We start from the raw sequence: 22,053 nt of genomic DNA, 5'->3' as shown, positions 1-22,053 counted from the left end.
TAGAGAGAGATTGGATGGTAGGTAGTGGAAGTGGTGGTGTATGTCATTATTTTCTCCTCCAGAAGACGACATCGAGAAATCACAATGACTATGGAGACATATTAAGATAATTGTTCTCCTCTCTGCGCCCTCACCTCGCGCCCCTTTGGGATTTCGGATTCGTGGTTGTATTCATCTAGCTTCCACAATTTCGTCACAACTTTACTGGAACCACCACATACCACACAACCGCTGACTGGATCTGGTTTGAGGGAGGGAGTGGTTGGCTACATTCGGTACAGGAGTATACTACGCAGGAATCGGAAATGTCCACCGAAGCAAACATGGATATACATGGGTTGCTCACCACTGCCACGGTCCAAGCTCTTTCCAACGGCCTCTGATTGTGGTTCTGTTCAGTACAGAGATGGAAAGACAGAAGTAACGTTAAGCGATCCGTTCGTGGATTGGGACGCTGTCTTTTCCTCCCACTCGAAGTCCCCTTAATGATTTATCATCAAGATGAAAAGAGAACGACTTGAACGACATTTCCCCATTTCATGAATTTTGGACTCCACGTCGTTCGATCACATATTTATCTCCCCTCTAGCCTCACCCCGGCCAGAAACAGAGAAGAGGAGACCCTCCACACCTGACCCGAACTGCCCATTTTTCCGTTTTCCAGTTTTGGAACAAACTTTGGGATCGGATCTCGAAAGTTGGTCTGTCAATGCGTCGCTGCGGTTCCTAGACGATGTGACCAAATACAGGACAGGTCGTATGTATCATGGGATGAAATGCTTGCTAAGTTGGATAGAGATAAAGAAGCTAAATAAACATAAACCGTGGTGGTTTTGAAAAGCATGCAAATTGTGTCCTTTTCCGAAAGGGTGTTTCCAATTCGGATGTGATTTGGCAGTCCACTCTGGCCATCAGGGCTCGATCCAATATTCCCCAAATCCGATGAATTGAATCTGAAATGACAATTCTTTGAAGCTTGGATTTGGCCCACACTCCGTGCAAATAAAAAGTTGTTTTATTCATTCCCATCGTTGTTCCGATGTTTTTCTTTGTTCTTTCGTTCTTCGGTAAGCTAAGCAATGATGGCAGAGAGTCGAGTCGGGTGAGTCGTTATGTTGGAATCCTTTTGGTCGTAAAACAGCTACGATCTTCAAATCCTTAGATGGCTACCACACTCATCTGCAGAGGGATACGGTAAGGCCTTTCTCTCTCCGACCCAATTTTCAGATGTAAGGGGTATATCTTAAATCAAACGCGCGATTTTCCCTGGCTCCATCCATTTCAGCGGAGGGCTGAGGACTGACGGAGATCAGAAATTCTCGTTCAGAGTTTCAGAGTGAACCAACCAACCATTCTACCAAGAAAGTTCAGGGAGGTCCTTTAAGATTATACTTAACAATATTAAGTACCTTGATGAAATCGGAGAATGCGTAGATATGGGCGTCAAAGGTAGCATTGATGATTACTAAGTTAACTCGACAAAACGGGAGCATGCTTTCTAAATCAAGTTATTTTTCGATGGATGGGATGGTCAACGTGATTGGTATTTTATGTTTGTCCCTCGATGGACCAAACTAAGGTCTGGTCTGGTGGGGTCAGAATTCTATCAAAAAACAGGCATTAATTCATTTTTCATTCCAACTGAAGTTATAAATTAAGATATGTGTTTGAAAGGCTGCTGGTTTGAACCTGAAACTTGTACATAGTAAAAAATTATTTTTTCATTGTTCTCAAGAAATTGGTCAGACTCTGTATGGTTGCTCATTTTATCAAAAATGGACAGAATACTGGACAAGCCGAACCAAATCGGTTTGGGGTGACATAGAACGAGCGCACCCAAAACGAAAAAAGGCGCACGAAAGTTTTTGAAATTAAATTCGCCGATAAAAAACTGGACACACCATAGATAAAAAGGTACACAGACAAAACTTGCACTCGAAAAACAGATTTTGCTCATAAACTCTGTTGTAGGCACACCAAACTACATTGTGGCACACCAAACTATATTGTGACCCACCAAACTGTATTGTGCACACCAAACTTGTGACCCACCAATATCTACCTATATAGTCTGTTTGGCACACCTAAAAGAAGCACACATACACACCCCACCAAAACTTTGCCTTGCTTTTGCTGGTGATGGTAAGGCAGATACATCCTTGGCTTGCGTAGATGACAAGTGTGGGTACTGAACATGATTTAGTCTGGATGACAATTAACATATTGTCAGTTTTTTCTTCAGATATCACATATATCATCTTTAACAAATAAAAAAGGGTAGACTCAAAGTTTTGAAATATATAATCCGAGATTCCCTGCTGATGGACCGCGCTGAGCGCGCCAACGCGTTTGGTAGATCAGGGACAAACTTGTCGTGCAAGTCATGGAGCCTGTGTGCAAGTCTATCCTTGGTTAAACCACAGCCTTCTAGAGACGTGGGACTGCAAAAAGGAAGCCAAAATTTCTTATCGCCCAAACCATTCACTTTTATCCCAAATAAACACTTCATCTGATCATAAGATCTGGTTGAATAGGAACACTTGGCCAAATTTATACCCAACAACTAATGCTGAGGGACTCAGGAGTTATGTTCAAAGTTATGCAGTAAACACTCCATACAATTCGAATTTATAGGCCTGCTCTAGGTCAACTACATAAGCTTTTGAGAATATAACTTTGAAACAAACCACTTTAAAAAATATTGATATAGAATGACTTGCCTTTAACTAAATAGATCTACGTTTCATATTTTATTATTTTAATCGGAAAGTGGCTCAGAGTTGCTATGACTGAGACTAGGCCGAATTGGTGGGAAGCTCGTTCACAGTCCATAATTCTTGAAGTTTGTGGTAGATCCAGTCTCCTAGTGAGATCTATGTGAACTCCATCCAGCGCTTTGGATGGACCTAACCAAGAATGAAATGACATGTTCAAATCAACCTACCCAAACCACCGAAGTGTCGTATATAGTCTTAGGTTCAAACCCAGATGTGGAAGTCAGGGTTTTCAGGGAGGACACGGAGTGTAGTGATTAGAGCAGTTTTTGATCATGAGACATCTCTGGTTTGCTTCCGTTCGCAATTGTCCTCATGGTCTTTATACGGACATTCCTCATAGGGCTAGTCAAGTAAACGCGTTCATGGACAACTGACGTTATTCCATGGAGTAAAATCAAACACATGCCCAGCCAAACCACACTGCGCGCATGCATTGGCTTTGACATTTTTTCCATTTTTACATGCTTGTCTAGACAATTAGCATTGTGGTATTGAGGCCAATTTGATAGTGCGTTCACTAGTTAACACCAAACATGCTCATTTAGTAGGGTTTTGTAACACAACTCACTCAAAATCACTCGTTATTGAAAATTCAATGGGCGAATGTGGCGAGGTGACGGTGATGTTTGTCTTAGTTCTCCTTCCCCAAAATACCCAAAATCAGGGTGCCGGACCACATTTTTCCTTGAATTTCCTTACTTGACACCCCTATTGGAACTTCATGTGGACGATATGATGGATGGCTTCGGATAGCTGGGCGGTTCAGCCCACGGGTTTTTTTTACGATTTAAAGGCCATTTTCAGGGTGGCTTTTTTTGTTTACTGTGCTTTAAACCCTTTTCCGTGGAGGTTTCAGGGTGACGGTAAGGTGAGCTCCCGGCCATGGCCAGGATTAAAGCTTGATCGATATGAGGAAGAACAGCCATCAAGTTACGCTCAACGTGGCCTTGGAATGACGATTCTGGCCACCCCTTAGCATAAGCTCAATCAAAATCACAACAAAACAACTCTGGTTTCACAACATCGACCCTATTAACCCAATGGCCCTATGGCTCTTTAAATGAATAAATCCCACGACTTCAAGTATCAAATAGCCCGACTCCCAACGGCAAACTAAAGAAAGAAAGTGAGACCCCCCCCCCCCCCCCTTCCTGATGTGGGTGCCGAAGAGTGCCCAAGACCACACAAATGAATGAATGAATGAGGAATGATGGCGAAGGTGTGACTGGTCTGAATGAGAGATCTCGAACCATCGACTGAGCCTGTCTCGTACCACCTCTCTAGTGTATAGTTGTTGATAGGCCTTCCTCGCAAGTGAGCCGTCAGTCTACGATATCGATCCCATTTCTGGCTACCCTGCCTGCCTGCCCAATCTTTCTCAATATGAGAGTGGCCCGTGCCGAAGGCGGGCAGCCGCTAGCTGGACCCTCATTGGTCTGGGTAGCATCATGCCGTTAACGTGGATCGAATCCGCTGAATTGTCCATTCTCCATCGCCGTCGTGTTCGTGGCCATCATCATCGTGATTTGGCCTTGGCTTTAGCCCCACCACGTCTTCCTTCAAATCCATCGAGTCCTAGGTCCCCAGGTCGCGGCATGCTGCACGAGTTGCTCCTGGCCTTGTCCGGCATCCCGGGCCAGTCTTTACCACCTTCCAAGGAGAAGCTGGAGTGGGCGGAGCCACCAATGCTGCCCATGGCTACAAAATTCAGGTAGGCGAGTGAAAAATGCGCGTGTCTGGGCGGAAACACGCCATTACATTTTGCCTGGGAAAAATGAGCCCCCGGACAATTTCTTCCTGCATCATGTCAACATGGATCGATGTGTAAGCGGCTATCCTAATGTACTCCTTCGTTGGCAGGTCAATGAAGCTTTGGGCTTGTTCCATCGGCCGAATTGAGCGTCCTCAATGGGCTACTTAACTTGGCCCGCGGAATTGCGTACCATTCAAGAGTTCATTCACCAACATCGCGATCAGGCTTCCGCTCCGGCTGGCCCCGCCCTCCCATCTTGGTCCCTCCGGCCCAGGCCTCGGCGTCTCGCCGCGTTCGCCCGGGATTGTATATTGAGGCCTTGTGTCAAGGTCTCGAGCGTGTCTTGTTGCCCTATCGTCGAACACTGATTGGGATAGAGAGCCGGATTTTGTCCCAAGTGACGTTCAGCTGTCTCACATCCACAATGAGATGAGTCTCACCTAACCCTCTTCCCGCCTTGACCAAGCTGCTCAATCAGGTGAGTCAGCCATTACATTTCCATCGATACTGGCCCAGGAGCCGTCCACTTGTCCACTCTTGCCGTTCCTCGCCACTCTTGACTGAGTGGTTGTCCCATTCTTTCAGCTCACGTTGCGCCAAGCTCATGGTTGTTACATCTTGGATCTCATCTAAAGCCAGTTGTTCGGGCGTGGAACGAGTCCACGAGTCCATGAACACGTAAGGCGCCATAGCCAAAGATTGTTTCAGTTTATGTTCGTACTGATCGTTGGCCGCACTCCATATTCCCCTTCTAGATTACTCTATCACGGACAAAGGTGTTGTACAAACAACTTTTGGCCTGGCTGCTCCAGGGCAACCTCTTCGATCCCTATGAAGAATTCTTTATCGTGCCTGCCCAACCTGGTCGAGGCCACACCACTCCGGGACTTCATCCGCCGTCAATGACCCAAGAGGACACCTCGACGTTTAAATCCAAGGCCAAGCGATATCGCCTCAAGGCTGAAATGGTGCCTGGGCATATCTCTTTGAAGCTGGCCGAAAAGATATTTTTCATTGGCGAATCGATCCAACTCTTCGAAACCGACCGCAAATTAGAAGTTCAGGGATCCGTGCTGAGGGAGCGAGAGACGGAGGTGTACGAGAAATTGGTATCATCGGAGCATAAAAAGGTTTTTGAAATAATTTTTAGCCATTCAGCTCTTGCTCACTTTGGTTTTAGGCTGCATTGAGAGATTTGAGAGAATTTCGTGTGGTCGAATTTGAACGGTTTGTGGATAGTGTCCGAGAGACGGCTTCACGTCATCTTCACTCGCTTTTATTGGAACGTGCCGATTTAAAGGAGGAACTGTGGATTGCTCGAAACTTCTTCTTCTTGGGCCGAGGAGAGTTGTTCCATACATTTATCTCGTCGGCTGATGGCTATTTGGAACAGGCTCCTAGTGCAACCACGCAACATGGTACTAATACATTCACAACAGCGCGGTTGTTCGTCTTAAATAATGAAATTAATATAAATAGTATCGTCGATACAGCGGAGTAGCAATTTCAAGAGGACAGTGGTGTTTTCTTTTAGATGTCCGGCAAACCTTCTCAGCCGCTTGCCGAAGTATTCTCCAAGATGACGAGAAGATCACCAAGAAAATCAAAGTTAACGTCGTGATTCCTAATGGCGATGAATCCAAGGTCAAGCCCATTGGCTGGAAGTGTTTGACCTTGCAATACTCTGTGCCATGGCCATTGCATTTGATCTTGAGCGAAAAGTCTTTGGAGGACTACAATCGAGTCTTTCAATTTCTTATCACCGTGAAACGAACCCAACTTCTCCTCCACAAAATGTGGGCTCTTCAAAAATGGCGAAAGGCCGAAAGGTGAGTTTGTACTAATACATTTGACACGTCCACGCTTAACTTTGCGGTTTTTGCATTGCAGTTTCTCCTTTGTCAGCCAATTGAGAACGCACATGATGTTTGTGGTGGATAATTTACAACAGTATTTCATGGCCGATGTCTTAGAGACCCAGTTTTCCGTTCTTCTGAAGAAACTCGATCAGTCCACCAATTTTGAGGAACTTCGACAAGCGCATGATATTTTTCTCACCGCTGTGTCGACTCAGACTTTCATAGATAACAACGCAGTATGTATAGAGTAAATTTACTTCTCCTGACCCCAAAGCAGATCTTCAACCGTCATGTCTGTTTTCAGGTAGCTCAATGCTTAAATGAATTGCTCTCCGTATGTCTTCAGTTCTGTCGAGCAATCGAGTCCAATTCCGAGCAAAGCTTCTCGTCTTCCAAGGCTGTTTCGAGCCTAGCCTTGATTTTCAGTCGACAGTCAGGGCTCTTGTTTCAGTTGCTTACCTCATTGCGAAATCATCATTCTGGATCCCACCTAACTCAACTATTACTTCGGATCGATTTCAATCGATTTTTCTCAACTCATGGTCATGAAGTAGCCAGTATCGTTTAATACATTTCTTTAATCTAATGCTGATCGTTTGTTTAATAATAAACGGTCTGGTGTTGCGTCCGAATTTGTTCAAGTGCTTTCTGATGTCGTCTCAGTTCATTTTCATGGTATTGCTCCTGAGCTGATGCTCTCGTTCCCCATGTATTGTCGAAGATTGGTCGCTGCTTCTTGGTCCACTCTGAGGATTCGGGTATTCGATTATTCTTGGCTCCCAAATTTCGAAGAAGAACCCACTCCACCCTTGAATGTTGAAACTGTCCAGGTTTTAGACCGTGGTTTTCGTAATTTGTTTATGCCCACTTACCCCAAACAAAGGAATCCCAAGAGCATGCCACCCATGAGAGCGATAAAGGCGGTGAAGCACTGCCCGAACCCCAAGGGTTTTCCCGAGTAATCGGGACAAACTTGCTTCCCAGCTTCGTATTTCTCAAGAATCTGTTTGGTGGCCCCTCGTTCTTTCATTTTGTTGAGCTGATACCAAAAAGCATCGAAATAGGGCGATTTCTTTTGGAAGGCGTACGCAAATTGCACCGGAAAATAGGCCACTGGCACGGCAATGATCTGGCACTCTTCGTACGGTTCATACGAGATGGTTGTGAAGAAGTTGTCGAACAGGGCATAACCGCTCTCTTCGATGATCTTCATGCTAAGGCCAATTTTGGACTGAAGGTTTGGAAAAGAACGGAAGCGAATCAAATGAGCTTCTTTACTAATTACTAAAAATGTCAAACCTGGGGATAGTCGGCAATGTACGGCTCGATCCTTTCTGTCCAGATCCTTTTGAGCATGGGATTGTTTGAGTGTCGAAATGTATCTACGTATGAAGTCCCGGGTTGAACAGCCACCTATGCAGCATGTACCAAAGAGTTTAGAAGCGAAATCACAAAATCAAATCATCCGACTGTGGAATGATTTGCAGTTTGACTTCTCACTTTGAAGTCCGTTTTGGTAAGCATCTCCTCCATCGATGAGAAGGGTAAAACTGTGGTTCTCACGGCCAAGAATGAGATGATCATGGCCTCCCAATGCCAATAGATCAGCGTCCCGCCCAACATGACACTGAAGAAGAGGATGCGGTTCTGGATCCGCCACGGAGTCGTGTTCCAACCTCGAGCAATGGTCATGGCTCCCGCCACGAAGCAAAAGGATTTGCTTAGAGTGAACTCTTCTTGTTCAGGCTCGTTACCTACGGATTTACGACATGCAGTACAGCAAATGCATATCCCAACCCTGCGATAGATTTGATAATCCAATAGATTATACCCAATCGGATTGCTGGTGCCATGGCCAATGGGACAAAGATGATGAACAGAGCGATCACACCCCAGCAAGACCAAGAGAGCGGTTCAATAAACGCCGTCCAGTTGAACGATTCTGCCGGATTCTTGACAAACAGTTTTTGATGGCTTTCGGTAATGGGGACGTTGAAATCTACAACTTCGCTTCTTAAAGCGGTCACGGTGAATTCGGCCGGGGCAATATCGATTTCCCGCCGATGGAGTTGACCTGTGAACCAAATGAAAAGCGATCCGTTGCCAGTGCCCTAAACAGTTATTGGGTAATCTTGCTCTTGATAACGAACCAATCATGCCATTCCATTTGCCGTCTGGTAACTTGGTTCCCCAAGCTCGATCAGGGGGTGGATTCAAGAGGAAAGTGAAGTTCATGGTTTAAGCTAATGCATGCCAAACCTCGGGGAACATCCCTTGGAAACATTGATCATCTCGGCAATTCTTGGTCACTTTGGTTATATATGGAGGATTGAAGTTGGCTGCCACTCTAATCAATAAAAAAATCATCATCATCATCATTCATCAATGATGCATGCTAGGTTTAAAGAACACCTCATCACAAAGTAAGTGCACAATTAATTAGTTAATTGTCAGCAGAAGCTCCTCACCGAAACCTTTGGCGCTTCATATTTGCCCTTCGTTCCCAAATGATCAGCTCGTTCACGACCAGGCCGTTTGGCGGGTTCCAAAATCCATAATCGAGGATCTCGATGTTTGGGGTGTAATCGTTCAATTTGTACACCTCCTTCAAATCAAACTGACCTGAGGAAACATCAGTGGAAACGCATTATTGGATTGGTCACTTGAGTTGTTTTGTCTAAAATTTGTCGTTTCTACCCTGATTAGTTTTGCTTGAGCTCCAAACGAAAGTCAATGAGTTATACTGTAAGTTGACGTCCGTAAACAGCCTTTGAATTGCCAATGTGTTGTTCACATTTGGAACTTGGATCAGCCAAAAGTCGTTGGCGTCGAACGTGTCATTCTCTCCATTCACAAAAGCTTGGGTCAACATCTGTCTGGAATTACCTAAGACCAATTGCAAGGATGGATTCAAGGTCCTGAAAGATAATTTCAATTGCTGAACGAAAAATCCATTGGACAGGTTTGATAACATCAAACAGATCAATCAATAAACAAGTTTCGTCGAAATGCAAGCATGTGAAAAGTGTTGCTGCAACAAAAAAAAAAGTGCTAGTAAAAAATCACCCTATCCAAGGACGTCTTTGTCAATGCAGGAACCACTGGAGTATGGACGTGGATGCTTCAGTTGAATCGACTGAACGTATTGCATTCTTTTTCATGAGACTGTTCTCATTTTGGCCAGACTTTAGGAAAGAACTCGAGTCTGGACTTGTCAAAAAAAATGAACATTCTTTTATTTCCCTAGAATAGTCTTTTGGGTAGCCCTGACTCTATAGTAAAAGACTCGAGTCCTCTTCCGGACTCTAGTCTTTTACTGGACTCGAGTCCGGACTCGGCAAGCGCGGCAAAAAGTCAAAACATCAAAGGACTTGTACGAGTCCGACTGAACAAGCCGGACTTGCCTCAGCACTAGATGCTAGCATCCCCGTCCATTTCCGATTGGTTCACGGTGAGTAGAGCACAAAACAAGAGCTTAGAAGTCCATGGTGGTGGCTTTAAGGAACTCGATTAGGGCTCTCATTACGAGCGAAAGAGGATGCACAAACGAGTTTAAAACCGATCAAAGAGTGGCATAACGCAGGGACTCTAAAGAGAGGAAACGACACGGCTTTCCCCTGACCGCCAACTTAGGCCATTGCATTGACAGTAACAATTGACAGTAACATCAAGACAGTAACTCTAGTATCAATAAAACAAGATTATCCGTACTACAGAGTACATTAAAGTGTTTTTGATTAAATAATAATCTCCTTGATATACAATTCCGTCCACATACTAAATATTTCTGAATGAATTTTGAAAGTCAGAAGAATAAATGAAATACCCATGAACATCAAATTAATCAAAAACAATCAAATCAAAAACACGCATAGATAGAAAATCAACAAGTATAATTTTATTAATTGATGAGGAACTTGCACTAACAAAATATAAAAGAAATGTATGGAATAGGCAATAAAAGTGCATCTACATAAATGTTAACATATTAGAATATCTGGGATGGACAATTGATACTTTTGTTTTGATCCACACATTTGACAAAAAACATCAGGCATTGGTGAAAAATGAATGAGTTATCTTTTTGTAGAGTTTCTTTTGTAAATTTCTACTTATTGGGAAGTTTGCATAAAAGGCAAGCATTATTTAAGGGGCACAGAGTAATACCAAAGTACAGTAGACTAGATCTCAATTTGAACTTTAGACTCCAATAAATTCTTTTTCTTGCAAAAGCATCCAATATATCAAAATAGTCAAATGAAGCAGGTGCCATATCTCTTAAAATTATCGTTCTATGATTATGAAGCATCCATATGAGTTAAAAGAACAATATGTAGCTCAGAGCTACAGTATGTCTATTTTTGGATTGAGGGCCTTTCCCAGAGTGAGAACCTTAGTTTCATAACAAACGCGTCAAATTACTTGAAATTTGGTCAAGATATTTCTGAAGCAATTTTCTACAAATAATATCATTAGCAGAAGAGTATTGACTGATTGTGTTTAGAGCAAATTCTTGTTTATCAAGAAAACCTAATGATCACTTTTCAGTTGTTGTACCTTAAGACATGTTTAAAGTCGTTTTAAGTACATTTACATCCCTGGTTTTAAGCACATACCACCAATAGTTATGAAAATGATATTAGTAACATATTTTCGTCAATAACTATGCCAATAATTGACATTCAACATAACCTTTCACGGCTCACGGCACCTTTGTGTCGCAGGAACACGCCTACCGAGGAATATTCCCTAAAAATGAACACATTTCAAGCTCTGAATGACCTTGCAGAAGTCCTTGGTTTCTTTCATGAAACCTTTATTTCCCGTGTGTGAAAAAAAACCATTGGGTCGCAACGTGATGAAACACCCGAGTGTGGTAGCATTTAGTGTTTACAAACACGGTTGGCATGCTACATTTGTACGCAATGTTTTTGGTGGGACAAAGATGCGATATCAACCACATCCGTGGTGAACTCACCCTCTTCTACAAAGATAATCGAGACAGTAACGTATGGTTAATGCATAAAACCGAAGGCCATTTGCATGACAGAGGATACTTACTTCAAAAATCGATAGGCATGGGTGTAGTTTACGAATGAAGTTGGAATCTCGGGATGTCTCTTCCTGACGTTGAAGAGCAGACGTTTGTACATTGAATCCTACGCATTTGAAGGAATTTGATTGAACGGGATTATTTCGATCACGGCTGTCTGTTATTGAATCGATCATCAATGATCAATGAGAGGAAAGGAAAGGGGGAAGGGGGAAAATTCGAATCAATTCCGCTTACCCCATAGTGAATCGCCACGTTTTGACAAGCACCGAGGCGAGCGAAAGACGCGTAGAATTCCCCAATTTCCTCGCCAAAATCAAAACTCTCCTCTAAAGAGCTACAAATGGGATATGATGCAATGGTATAGATTGACTTGAATTTGGAGGGTATTTTGTAAGATTGGGAGCAGAACATTGGCACGTCGCGTCTGTCAAAGAGCCGCTCTCTCACCTGACAATCTGTCCTTGGAGGGAAAATTGAAATGCCATAATGTTGACAAATAAGAGCATTGCCATGACTTGTTGACGTCTTCACTTTATTGGTTTTTGAGATGAGAGAGAGTAAGAAAGAGAGAACTAACAGATTGGTGCCGTTGTCGTTGATGACTGTGGTGAGACTGATGTTCCATGGCTCTCGTCGGCCTTTGTCATGTTATTGAAACATCAATAAATTAGCTATTGACAACCCACTTGTGGGCAATGCCATGCTTGGCTTTGGTTTAAAACGCTGGCCTTCGCGTCCTTTAGGATTGGAAACATGAAAGTGCTTGAATCGCTTCCCCGGGGAAAAAATGACCGTGAACGTAGATTTTTAGTTTGTATTAGTTAAGCTTGTAACTTCGGCATTCAACTGGACGACAAGCTTCCTAGCTTGAGGCTTTGATCCTTTGGTTTTAAAGTCAGAGTCAAGTCGATCATGGTATGTCTTTGAAATATTTCATGAGATCATTTCATTTGTAGTTTCACAACGTCTTTGCCTGTCTTTTAATTCAAGACATAGACAACCGTGAGGTGGTTTCTTTCATTTTCATTCAATCAGTGAGTGTCGAGTTAATCCAAAAGCCAGTAGGGTAGTATAGAATTGCATTGAATGTTTTGAAATAAGCATTCTCACACTCCCAAGAGTTAATGGTCTACAATTCTGTGTTACTTGTCGGCATTTGGAGAAAAATATGGTCTGTCCAGACATACACCGTTGTCCTCGTTGTGGCCACCGAAGTACTCAAACGTTGGTGAGCCTGTGCTCTTCTCACTACTCTGGACAGCCCATCGAAGACTGCGCATTGGTGAGCCATTGAACAGGGTTGAGCAGTGGACTTTGCTATGCACAGCCTTTCTAGGAAATGCTTGTTTACCTATGATTTACAATTGAAATTCGCTCCTATTTGCCATTAGGGTACACACACGCACACATCCAGCCAAATTCGATGTTTGCAAGTCCAACAAATCCACTAGATTTCATAAATTACGAAGTGGCAAGTTCGTAACCTACTGTATACCTACTCTTACGGATTTGCTGGTAACTTTTTGTTCTTAGCTCATTTATTATGCAAACTATCACAATATTGTCTGATGGATGGATGGATGGATGATGTTAGGAGTGAAGTAGAAACATACGGTCCTGATGAAGTATAATGGAAAGGACAGTCAATGGAATCAAACAAAAGGAAATTTGAGATGATTTTGAAAACTGGCTGTTTGATTGGGGAAAATAATTGTGCAGACCCAGGTTATCATAGGTAGGAGGATCCTTTTGAGCTTGCAATCGGTAGCTTGTGGCACACCTCCAATGGAAAGAGATCGAGTCAAGACGCAAGTGGGAACGCCCCGAGATCCACGCCAAAAAGCAATCGTCTTGTGGAGGGCGGGCCTCAAAGAAATAGCCTCCAGTTCCACCATACGGTCCAAGTCGTTTGCCGCTGGAAATGACAAGATGAGAGAACATTATAGCTAACAGCTAAGATTCGACATTTTCTTTTGGCACTACGCACTACTGAATGAATCGTCTATGAATTTTCCGATGGGCCTATATTATTTGCCTTGTTTTGTACATTTGTACTTATTTCGCAAATTTCACGGTTTTCTAGATTTTTTCTCTTTTTCATCGATAAAGATTTATGTTCCTTAAAGACAACTCTGCGACAAAATTTACCCTCCCAACAAACCGTACAATTTAGCATTGGCAAGTAAGTCAAGATGAGCCAGAGCTTTCTTTTTTTAATCAAGTGGGACAGGCACTTTTTCCAATAGAAGATGTTGAGAGCTTTTCGGTCTGAGTGAATTCTGGCTTTTACGATGAAGGAGCACATATATATACATTTATGCTCGTTGTTGACTATTAAAAGATGAAAATGAAGATCATAATCGTAGTACTGCTAATTTCTCAGCTCTAAGGGCTCTTTGATTAAGGGAGTCAGGTGATGGTTTTCCTTGCTTTATAGTTCGACAATATTAAAAAATGCACTCGATTAGGGTCTTTGCTTCTAATTCCCAACAATTTGACTAGATAGAAAAACATCCTCCCCCCCATCTTGACTATTTCAGCACTCTCTGGTGTCCCTCCCGTATTGGGACGTAAACAATTGCCGAATGAATGCAGTACTCAAGGTAGTGCCCTATATGAAACAACACGGTTTTCTTTTGCCCGCCAGGTGAGGCCATTGCGTTGAATTAAGACATTAGCTCTACCACCGATAAACAAAAATTGTCAATGCTACATTGTACATTTAAGGGATTTTAGGAAATAATGATATCTGTGATGTACAGCTCTGTTTATAACTGTATCAAATATTTCTTCACTTATTACAAAGTCAACAGTATTCTATTGAACTGACCATGAACATCAAATTACTCAAACACAATAAAATTGACTTTAAAATCAGTGAAATATTACGCAAAACTTGCTCAAAGACACTTCCACAAAATCAATCAGCAACAAGAATCATCTTATCAATTGTTGAGAAACTTACACTGATAAATAACCAACAAATGTTTGAAATTGGCAATAAAAGGACATGTCCATAAATAATAACTTAATTTAATGTCTGGGATGGACAATTGATAATTTTGTTTTAATCCACCCTTTTGTCAAAACAAACACCACCTGGTATTCGAGGAAAGTAAATGAGTTGTCTTAGAGTAGAGTTTAAATTTCTACTTGTAAGGAAGTTTACATAAAGGGCAGGTATTATTTAAGGTGCGCAGGGTAATACCACAGTCCAGCTGTTCCAATGGGGACAGTTAGGCAAGCTCTGGCAGGTTTGTTTGTTTGCTGGTACCAGTGCCAGTTATGTAAGTTTGAGGCTTCAAAGCATGGCTACTTAAAGAAAGGTCAGCTTCGTTAAAACTAGTTTGAAACGCCAATTTTGCATCACTGGCTTTGGCAGCAGGCACGTTTGTTTGCTGGTACCTGAGTTTGCCTTAATGTCCAAATGAGTTTCAACATTTGAATTTTGGACTCTAATAAATTTGGTTTTTAGAAAAAGCATCCAAAATAGTCAGATAAAACAAAGGTGTCATATTTGTGAAGAAATATCATTCCATTATTATAACGCATTCCAATGATTTTAGAGAATATGTAGCTCAGAGTTACAACATGCCAACTTTTAATTTGAGGTCCATTCCCAGGGTGAGAAGCATAGTTTCCTAACTAGTGCATCAATTTACTAGAAATCTGGTCAAGATGTTTCTGAAACAATTTCTTTAAACAATATTATTAGCAGCAAAATGTTGACAGAATGGGCATAGAGCAAATTCTTGCTTTGTCTAGAACACTTAAATGGTATTTTTAAGTAACTGTACTTCAAGACATGTGAGAAATCATTTTATGTATATTGACACACCTTGTTTGAAGCAAATACCATCAATGGTTACCAAAATGATATTAGGCACACATTTTGTACAATAGATAAGCCAATAATTGACATTCAAAAATGTCAGCACCAACAATTTAGGCTTCACTTGGCGGGAAAGGTTTGGTGATCTCAAAAGAGCGGCGTTTCCTTGCTCTAGTGTCCTTGTCCCATCCGACAATGTGCGCTATCTTGCGGGGCTTATGGAGCATAGCAAGCAAATCGATAATCCTCTGCTGACTGTATTTTTCCATTTTGATATCACTATTTTTACTTGGCTTTGAAATTACTTCTCACAGTTTAGTCTCGCAACCTGTCATTTACGAAATATGGTCTGTCTGTTTTCACGCAATCCCGATTCAAGGTCTCCTAAAGTTAATTTGAAATTTTACTTCCGCACAAAATAACTAGCCGATTACCAACATGAGGGCTTTTCCCAATTGAATATGAAATAAAAAGCTATGTTCGTACAAATGAATCGAGCCCAGTGCAAGGGGTTAAGATGGTAAGATTTCCAGGGCAATAGTAGCGAAATTACCAGTAGGAAATTACAGTAATTCGTTCCTTGTTGCAAAAAACGAAGTGTAATCCCATTACATTTTCAATGGCGTAATTGTAAGGACTTAAAAATTCCAAATTTACTCGTTACTCGTTCTTTTTTTCCCCGCTCCAGAGTGGCATTGATTTTTTTGTTTCTGTAAAATCTGTAAATATTTCCATTGGCTTAGCCAAACGAAAATGGCCAAAATTGAGAGAAATGCAGTGCTAAAGAAAAAAAACTATATAACTGCTAATTAGTGTAACATGCTGGTAGAAAAACTTTATATTTAGGTATGGCCTTGATGGGGCAAAATCCCTTAAATATTGGTCACCTAAAACACCCCATCACATTTTTTTGGCGAGTAATGGTTGTGTAACAAACCACTCTTTTTGGCCAAAGTAATTGTTACTTTAATCCGCTCCTTTTTTTGAGGAACGACTAATGCCCTGATTATATTTCGTCTCACCTCGACGTGTAAAAGTTGAGTTGATCCACGCCTGCTCCCGGTCCGAACCCTTGCCTTCCTGTGACACGGACAATGCGGTCACCGGCATAAAGCTTTATTTTGCCCAACGAACCGCCTTCCCCTCCATGGAGTGCTCCGTGATATGGCCCATAGAACATTTGAATTCTGGAAGGAGTAATAAATTAATCACGGACATAACAATAATTTTCTGTTAATAAGGATTCGTTGGGATCCACGACCTTGGGATTTCTTACGAGTCGACTCTTTCGCCGGAGCGGACGTTGATAGCATCGGGCCAATGAGTGGGTTTGATCACCCGCCCATTTAGACTTTGCCAGAAATCGGTGAACCATTCCCCACCCTGCGTGCCACCAAATGGGCCACTCTCAAAATAGTGATCACTGGGCAGAACCTCTCCTCCTAAAGCATGCTCATAATTAGAACTTGGGCAAGCCACCGGTACTACAATGAACAGTCGTTGAGACCCTTTTTTACCATAAATCTCGGAGATCGTTTCTGAATACGATGGTCCCACACTTTGGACGACCACAACAAAAATGATCGCTAGGAACATCACCAGATTCTTAAGTATGTTATTGTTGGTCAGTAATGAGGTCACATGGGGGTGGGGGGTGGGGATTAAAAGCCAAGTAGCTTGCCGGAAAACGCTTGTGCTTCCACCCTCATGGATCGAATCAGAACGAGCGTTATCGCTCAACAGCGTGCCTGAGTCATGTGACTGAATATGATTTGGTCCGTTCATGTTGTGTTTGCATTGCTCTACAGACTTTGGTCGGAATTGGCTATTTCAATACCTCCCAATACTTATCATCATATTGAGCCCACAGCTGCCTATTTTGAGGTTCTTCCCAGTCTAGCCATTCCTGCCTCGGTTTGGGATGATTGCTGGATTTGAATTAACCTTTATCTCGACAAAAGCACGATAAACAAATGGTCAGGTTTCTGTTGTATTGTTTGGTACTATTTCTTCTGAAAGAAGGCCATAATATTTTTGCTCCCGGTTGCAGATCGGGCCAGGGCCTTTTGTCGGGCACTTCGTGGCTCGGCCTTGATCACAGCTTGCTTGTAACCTTTGGAATAGTCTTCAATTGGCCCGCACGATGCGGGTTTCTTCTGTTTCTTGGCTTCTGATGTCAGTTCAGCGGGTGGAGCGCGTTTCTGGGGAGTGTCGGGTATTCCGAGATGAGTTTTTAATTGATTACCTAATTCTTCGTCTAGGTACATAGATAACGTCTGATAAGCATAACGAAGATACATAGCTGAAAAGAAAATGTTTATTGCTTTTAACCACAACTGATTGACCGTAAGAGAAATTTGGGGAGACTCGCACGAACCTTCATCCACGGATTCGCAGCCTGATTGGACAAATTGTTCGCTTCGCGCCGAACCTGAGACGTTGACTTTGGCTCGCTGAAGGGCTTTACTTAACCTTCGAACTTTACGAGACAAATAGGACGAGGTCAAGGCGGCGTCAAACTGCCACACATTCAGATCCGCACTCCCTATGTATAAAATTAGACATCGTTAAAGACAAGATCACTTATCAAAACCCTAGCACACCTAACCTTTAGGCTGCGCGATTTGATTCATGTGGCGGAGAAAGTGTGGGGATAGAATTCGATTCAGATGTGGAAACGATTGGTCTTGGACCACATGGTCTAAGGGTTGGAGTTGCTTAGAGCGTTTCAGGTAGGATAGAACAATAAAAAGCGGATCAAAAGGCGAGACCAAATATAGGGCTCCGTCACTCTCGACCAACTGATCCACAAACCACGCTCGGTGGTCTTCGCGCCAAGCGATCACCTCACAGAGTTGCGTACTCTTCGCATCGATGACAAAGGAGGCCGGACGTCCGGATTGGGGGTGAGGTAAGCGGATTAATTCCGGTTGCTGGTCCGTTTGCATGAAATCATCTATAAGAACGTTAAATTCGATTTTGAGTCGCGGATGACATTGAACGGTAATACGGTAAGCCAATCAGCTCAAAGCAGAATTTGGATTGATACGTGCTCGGTCTCTTATGGTCAAACTATTTTCGAACATCGATTCAATACTCCCCAGTCGGTGTGAGACCTCTTTGGGGCATGGTTCCCACCCATTGGATCATGATATCGTTCATGGCGATCAATGTACTGACCCATCCAACCCCACGTTACAGTAAGGATTCACGTCATGAAGTGGGCCCGTGAGTGATTAAGTTAGTCGCAAGCAGAGATTAATCCCTCCCCAATCAGGTATCTTGGCTTAGAGCCACGCTCAGTGGTCCTAGCAGCTAATTAATACCCTCTCTCCGGAACGTTCAACTTGCAGTTAATGGAATGGGACAGAATACGAAATTGAGGGTCATGGCCTGTACTCATTATCCATCCCAAGATTTGTTCAATTGGGGTCCTGGGAACCGAAAGGTTAGGTTAGTTCTTTTGGTTTGGTTTTTTTACGGGCTTTTCTAACCGCTACAGGGAATTTAATCCCCAGTACTATCAAAATGAAAGGTTATAATTTGTCTATTACCTTTCAATCTTTATATGACATTTGGTCTACCAATGAATTTGAGTGGGCAAACCGAGCTAGTCCTTGAATGTAGGGTTGATCTGGAATGCTATCTAAAAATTGGTCCAAGTCGGACTTGAAAGATGCAACTGGATCAATAGGGCCCACGTATTCCCTACGAATATTAGAGGGAAGCAAGTTAAACAATGAAGGAGCCCGAGAAAGAAGAGAAGTGGACTTCATTGTTCGAACTAACCGGGGTTTCTCGAGGACTTGAAGGTGCTCTCAAAACGCACATTAAGCCTCTACGGTCACTAGCATTGACCCTCAATCCAGGATTGGGACAAAGCTCATGAATGCTTTTGAAGACGTACAGTATCATATACCTTTCGTGCCTTCTCTGAACACTGTACAGTCCAAACTTTTTAGTCTCTTCCAATACGAGAGCTCTCTCATTCCTGTGATGTTCCTAGTGAAACTTCTTTGGACTTGTTCGATCTTTGGCAAACCTGCTGAACTCATTGGAGCCCAAATGGGTGAAGCATATTCCAGATGACTATAGAAGTCACTCTGCACAAATCTTGGGATGGATAACGGCTGCAGGTCATGGATGGGCTCTTGCCGGGGGGACAAGTAACCACACTTACGGGGAGCTACCATGACTTTCCATTGGCCTCCGGAGGCCACATGGTCGGGAGGCGTGGTTCGACTAGCCGCATTCGACGGCCGGCGGAGGTTCGGGCCCTCAAGGTCCTCTGGCTTTTCCTCTCCTCCCTCCTCGTGACCTTCTTCCTCGTCCTCCTTCACGGGCGATGAGTCGTCGGGCGAAGAAGAACAAGAGGAAGCTGCCATTCGACCTCGAGATCCACGGACCATAGTGGCCGGTTGCTTGAGTGCTTGAGTGCTTGATTGATTGACTGACTGACCGACTGGTTGGTCGTTTGAACGGACTTGGCTCCGTGGGTCTGAGGGCTGACCCAGCGTCCTTCTCTGGCGCCTTACTTGTTCACCCTTTCCACCGTTTCTACTCGAGGTTCAACCCTCGGGGATGGGCTGTGTTTACATACTATGTTGATTTCCCGCTTCTCTCCACGTTCAGTGCCGCCACGTGGTTGGTGAGAAAAAGCGCCAAGAGTAGCCTCTACTAAGCGCAAGAAAGAGGTCAAAATTTATAAAACGTCGATGGCATCAAATTACAGCGCTCATGTGAATCCATACAAGCGGGTGAGCAAGACTACTGTGCTCGTGATTTTGACATTCTTTAGACTTAGCCCTACCATGTAAGGCTCGCAGTTCCCCATACGTATATTGTTATTGCGGTTTTTATGTAGACACTGAAAAGTCCAAGTTATTGTTTGGAGAAAAATTAGCAAGGAAAAAGTCCTTTTCATTGTTTTATCATTTTTCGATGGGGTCTAAAACATTCAAATGGCCATTCTTAACCCGATTTCAAGCAAATTTCCAGCACACGTGGGCCAAAAGATGAAAATTCCACCGACAGATGTGCCCCGTGTGCTGTGGTTGGGCTGCACCCGGCTCTTTAGGCTATTTTGGTTTGGCTTATAAGTGTGCAATTTCCATGGGGATCCATGATGCAATTTTATTAGCCAGGTGAAGTAAAGGAAATTCTAAGAAACCTGATTTTGGGTACGTTCTGTAAGGAGGAGAATCAAGCAAGGATCACAGTGCACATGGACCGGGCAAAGACTGTATATGTCATTTATAGGGCTTGTCCAGTGAACGCGTTCATGAACAACTGACGAATATGTACAATTGTTAGTTATGCAATAGCATAATGCATAGTCCTGAAGGATTAAGCATGTGCATTTTTGCGCCATAAACTTTTTTTTACCAAGAAAGGTTAAATAATTAATCACGAACTACTAGAAGTGTGGACTGTGAACGACCTTCCCACCGAATTGGCCTGCCCTTGGTCATAGCAATTCTGAGCCCATTTTCAAATTAAAGTAATAAGATAAGGCATGTAGATCTTAACAATTAGAGGTAGGTCATTTTTGTATCATTTACTTGTAAAGTAGTTTGTTTCAAAGTGATATTGTCAAAAGTTTGTAGCTGACAGGCCGAAAATTCGCATTTTGCATTGTTTTTAATACATAATTTGAGACATATCTCCCGAGTTCCATAAGCATAGTTTTCGGCTCAAATTTCGCCAAGTTCATTTATTTAACAAGCTCTTGTGCTCGTATAAAGTGCTCATTTGGAATAAAGTGAACAGTTCAGAAGGTAAGAAATTTTTGCTTGCGTTGGCAGTCCACTTCTCTAGAAGTCCGTGAACTAATCAATCGCTTTAGCCAAAGGAACGGAAGCAGTAATCAGTTCCATAGACTGATCGACGAAAAGAAACCTACGAAAGTTTGGAATTTGAAATTACGAGGCCTCCAAGCCCCGCGGACCAGTTGCAGTGGGTCCTTCGACAAAATGTAACAAAATGCGTCGTAGCTGTGGCGCGAAAACGATGTGATCCCTTTGTTCCCGTTCACGCTTCGGCTTTCGGGCCGGGTTAACTGGACGCGTACACTTCTTCAACCTACGACTCGCATCACCTCTCTCAGACACATAGGCGCCCTGGCATATTCGTATGTAAGATGTGGATAGATGACCTAACGCGTGACCTAAGTTGCCCCACCAAATGCATTCAGTCTTGGTGATGACGGATGATCTTTGTCCTCGTGCGTCAATCCCAGCCCTGCTAGCCTATCTCAGCCACTTCCAATCGTTCCACGAGACTCCATCTAAGCCACAGTCAGGAGAGCGAATTGTGGGGCGTCCTCGCCCACAGTTAGGGGCACGAAGCCTAGGCCAGAGAAACGAATGCTCCCCAATGCACCATAAGTGTTGCCAAATGCTGAGTAATTCCCCATTTCCAGGCAAATTTTGACGCCTATCGGGCTGAATAGGGCTTGTCAAGTAAACGTGAACAACTGACGTTATTCCATGGAGTAAAATCAAAGCCAACATGCCCAGCCAAACCGGATTGTGCATGCATTGAATTTTGACATTTTTTCCATTTTTCATGCTTGTCTAAGCAAATTGCATTGTGGTATTGAGCCAATTGGATAGTGCATTCACTGATTAACACCAAACATGTTCATTTGGTGGGTTTTGTAACATAGAACAGTCAAAATCACTGGATTATTGAAAATTCAATGGGCGGGTGGTGCGAGTTGGCTGTAATGTTTGTCTTAGTTTTCCCTCCCAAAAGCGCCCAAAATCAGGGTGCCG

At 43.1% G+C, this 22,053-nt stretch overlaps 5 protein-coding genes across 7 annotated transcripts; 2 read left to right on the top strand and 3 right to left on the bottom strand.

Annotated features, from left to right (window-relative positions):
- Nucleotides 1-4,138: 4,138 nt before the first annotated feature.
- Nucleotides 4,139-4,971, top strand: LOC131879389 (uncharacterized). The gene is made up of 2 exons (XM_059225697.1): nucleotides 4,139-4,488; nucleotides 4,638-4,971. Exons 1-2 carry the CDS (start codon nucleotides 4,226-4,228, stop codon nucleotides 4,696-4,698), a joined length of 324 nt encoding a protein of 107 aa, XP_059081680.1. The 5' UTR covers nucleotides 4,139-4,225; the 3' UTR covers nucleotides 4,699-4,971.
- Nucleotides 4,972-5,134: 163 nt separating this feature from the next.
- Nucleotides 5,135-7,021, top strand: LOC131879570 (gamma-tubulin complex component 4-like). The gene is made up of 6 exons (XM_059225929.1): nucleotides 5,135-5,188; nucleotides 5,286-5,639; nucleotides 5,711-5,948; nucleotides 6,065-6,359; nucleotides 6,421-6,625; nucleotides 6,694-7,021. Exons 1-6 carry the CDS (start codon nucleotides 5,135-5,137, stop codon nucleotides 6,955-6,957), a joined length of 1,410 nt encoding a protein of 469 aa, XP_059081912.1. The 3' UTR covers nucleotides 6,958-7,021.
- Nucleotides 6,990-11,959, bottom strand: LOC131879388 (glutamate receptor ionotropic, kainate glr-3-like). 3 transcript variants are annotated; one of them, XM_059225694.1, is made up of 10 exons: nucleotides 11,680-11,958; nucleotides 11,451-11,548; nucleotides 9,087-9,307; nucleotides 8,858-9,011; nucleotides 8,540-8,736; nucleotides 8,221-8,463; nucleotides 7,890-8,143; nucleotides 7,689-7,802; nucleotides 7,262-7,620; nucleotides 6,990-7,197 (listed from the first exon to the last, which is right to left on the bottom strand). In XM_059225694.1, the coding sequence occupies exons 5-10, from the start codon at nucleotides 8,622-8,624 to the stop codon at nucleotides 6,990-6,992; spliced, it is 1,263 nt and encodes a 420-aa protein (XP_059081677.1). In that variant the 5' UTR covers nucleotides 8,625-8,736; nucleotides 8,858-9,011; nucleotides 9,087-9,307; nucleotides 11,451-11,548; nucleotides 11,680-11,958. The 3 variants fall into 3 exon arrangements, with proteins under 3 accessions (XP_059081677.1, XP_059081678.1, XP_059081679.1); XM_059225696.1 differs by having other exon boundaries at nucleotides 7,086-7,197; nucleotides 7,258-7,620; nucleotides 11,680-11,959; XM_059225695.1 differs by lacking the exons at nucleotides 11,451-11,548; nucleotides 11,680-11,958 and adding an exon at nucleotides 9,456-9,753.
- Nucleotides 11,960-12,818: 859 nt separating this feature from the next.
- LOC131879895 (uncharacterized) lies at nucleotides 12,819-17,196 on the bottom strand. The gene is made up of 4 exons (XM_059226373.1): nucleotides 16,795-17,196; nucleotides 16,554-16,719; nucleotides 16,300-16,464; nucleotides 12,819-13,360 (listed from the first exon to the last, which is right to left on the bottom strand). Exons 1-4 carry the CDS (start codon nucleotides 17,060-17,062, stop codon nucleotides 13,036-13,038), a joined length of 924 nt encoding a protein of 307 aa, XP_059082356.1. The 5' UTR covers nucleotides 17,063-17,196; the 3' UTR covers nucleotides 12,819-13,035.
- Nucleotides 17,197-17,254: 58 nt separating this feature from the next.
- On the bottom strand, nucleotides 17,255-19,892 carry LOC131879894 (ribonuclease H2 subunit B-like). The gene is made up of 4 exons (XM_059226372.1): nucleotides 19,458-19,892; nucleotides 17,886-18,233; nucleotides 17,655-17,822; nucleotides 17,255-17,579 (listed from the first exon to the last, which is right to left on the bottom strand). Exons 1-4 carry the CDS (start codon nucleotides 19,684-19,686, stop codon nucleotides 17,281-17,283), a joined length of 1,044 nt encoding a protein of 347 aa, XP_059082355.1. The 5' UTR covers nucleotides 19,687-19,892; the 3' UTR covers nucleotides 17,255-17,280.
- Nucleotides 19,893-22,053: the final 2,161 nt, after the last annotated feature.

Source organism: Tigriopus californicus, chromosome 4 (genome assembly GCF_007210705.1).
Source record: "Tigriopus californicus strain San Diego chromosome 4, Tcal_SD_v2.1, whole genome shotgun sequence".
NCBI classification, from domain to species: Eukaryota; Metazoa; Arthropoda; class Copepoda; order Harpacticoida; family Harpacticidae; genus Tigriopus; species Tigriopus californicus.
This window is presented reverse-complemented; position numbering and strand designations above follow the sequence as displayed.

Excerpts from the sequence above, each read along its gene's own strand:
- LOC131879570 (XM_059225929.1), top strand. The coding sequence starts at position 5,135 with ATGGTTGTTACATCTTGGATCTCATCTAAAGCCAGTTGTTCGGGCGTG. Across the intron at positions 5,189-5,285 it reads GTTGTTCGGGCGTGGAACGA|ATTACTCTATCACGGACAAA; the intron begins GTCCACGAGTCC and ends TTCCCCTTCTAG. Across the intron at positions 6,626-6,693 it reads CTTTCATAGATAACAACGCA|GTAGCTCAATGCTTAAATGA; the intron begins GTATGTATAGAG and ends GTCTGTTTTCAG.
- LOC131879894 (XM_059226372.1), bottom strand. The coding sequence starts at position 19,686 with ATGGTCCGTGGATCTCGAGGTCGAATGGCAGCTTCCTCTTGTTCTTCT. Across the intron at positions 17,823-17,885 it reads TCAAATCGCGCAGCCTAAAG|GGAGTGCGGATCTGAATGTG; the intron begins GTTAGGTGTGCT and ends TTTTATACATAG. Across the intron at positions 17,580-17,654 it reads CTGCGAATCCGTGGATGAAG|CTATGTATCTTCGTTATGCT; the intron begins GTTCGTGCGAGT and ends TTTTCTTTTCAG.
- LOC131879388 (XM_059225694.1), bottom strand. The coding sequence starts at position 8,624 with ATGAACTTCACTTTCCTCTTGAATCCACCCCCTGATCGAGCTTGGGGA. Across the intron at positions 8,144-8,220 it reads GGCACCAGCAATCCGATTGG|GTAACGAGCCTGAACAAGAA; the intron begins GTATAATCTATT and ends GTAAATCCGTAG. Across the intron at positions 7,198-7,261 it reads TTGGGATTCCTTTGTTTGGG|GGTGGAGTGGGTTCTTCTTC; the intron begins GTAAGTGGGCAT and ends TCAACATTCAAG.
- LOC131879895 (XM_059226373.1), bottom strand. The coding sequence starts at position 17,062 with ATGAACGGACCAAATCATATTCAGTCACATGACTCAGGCACGCTGTTG. Across the intron at positions 16,720-16,794 it reads AACGATCTCCGAGATTTATG|GAGGAGAGGTTCTGCCCAGT; the intron begins GTAAAAAAGGGT and ends AGCATGCTTTAG. Across the intron at positions 13,361-16,299 it reads CTCAACTTTTACACGTCGAG|CGGCAAACGACTTGGACCGT; the intron begins GTGAGACGAAAT and ends TGTCATTTCCAG.
- LOC131879389 (XM_059225697.1), top strand. The coding sequence starts at position 4,226 with ATGCCGTTAACGTGGATCGAATCCGCTGAATTGTCCATTCTCCATCGC. Across the intron at positions 4,489-4,637 it reads CCCATGGCTACAAAATTCAG|GTCAATGAAGCTTTGGGCTT; the intron begins GTAGGCGAGTGA and ends CTTCGTTGGCAG.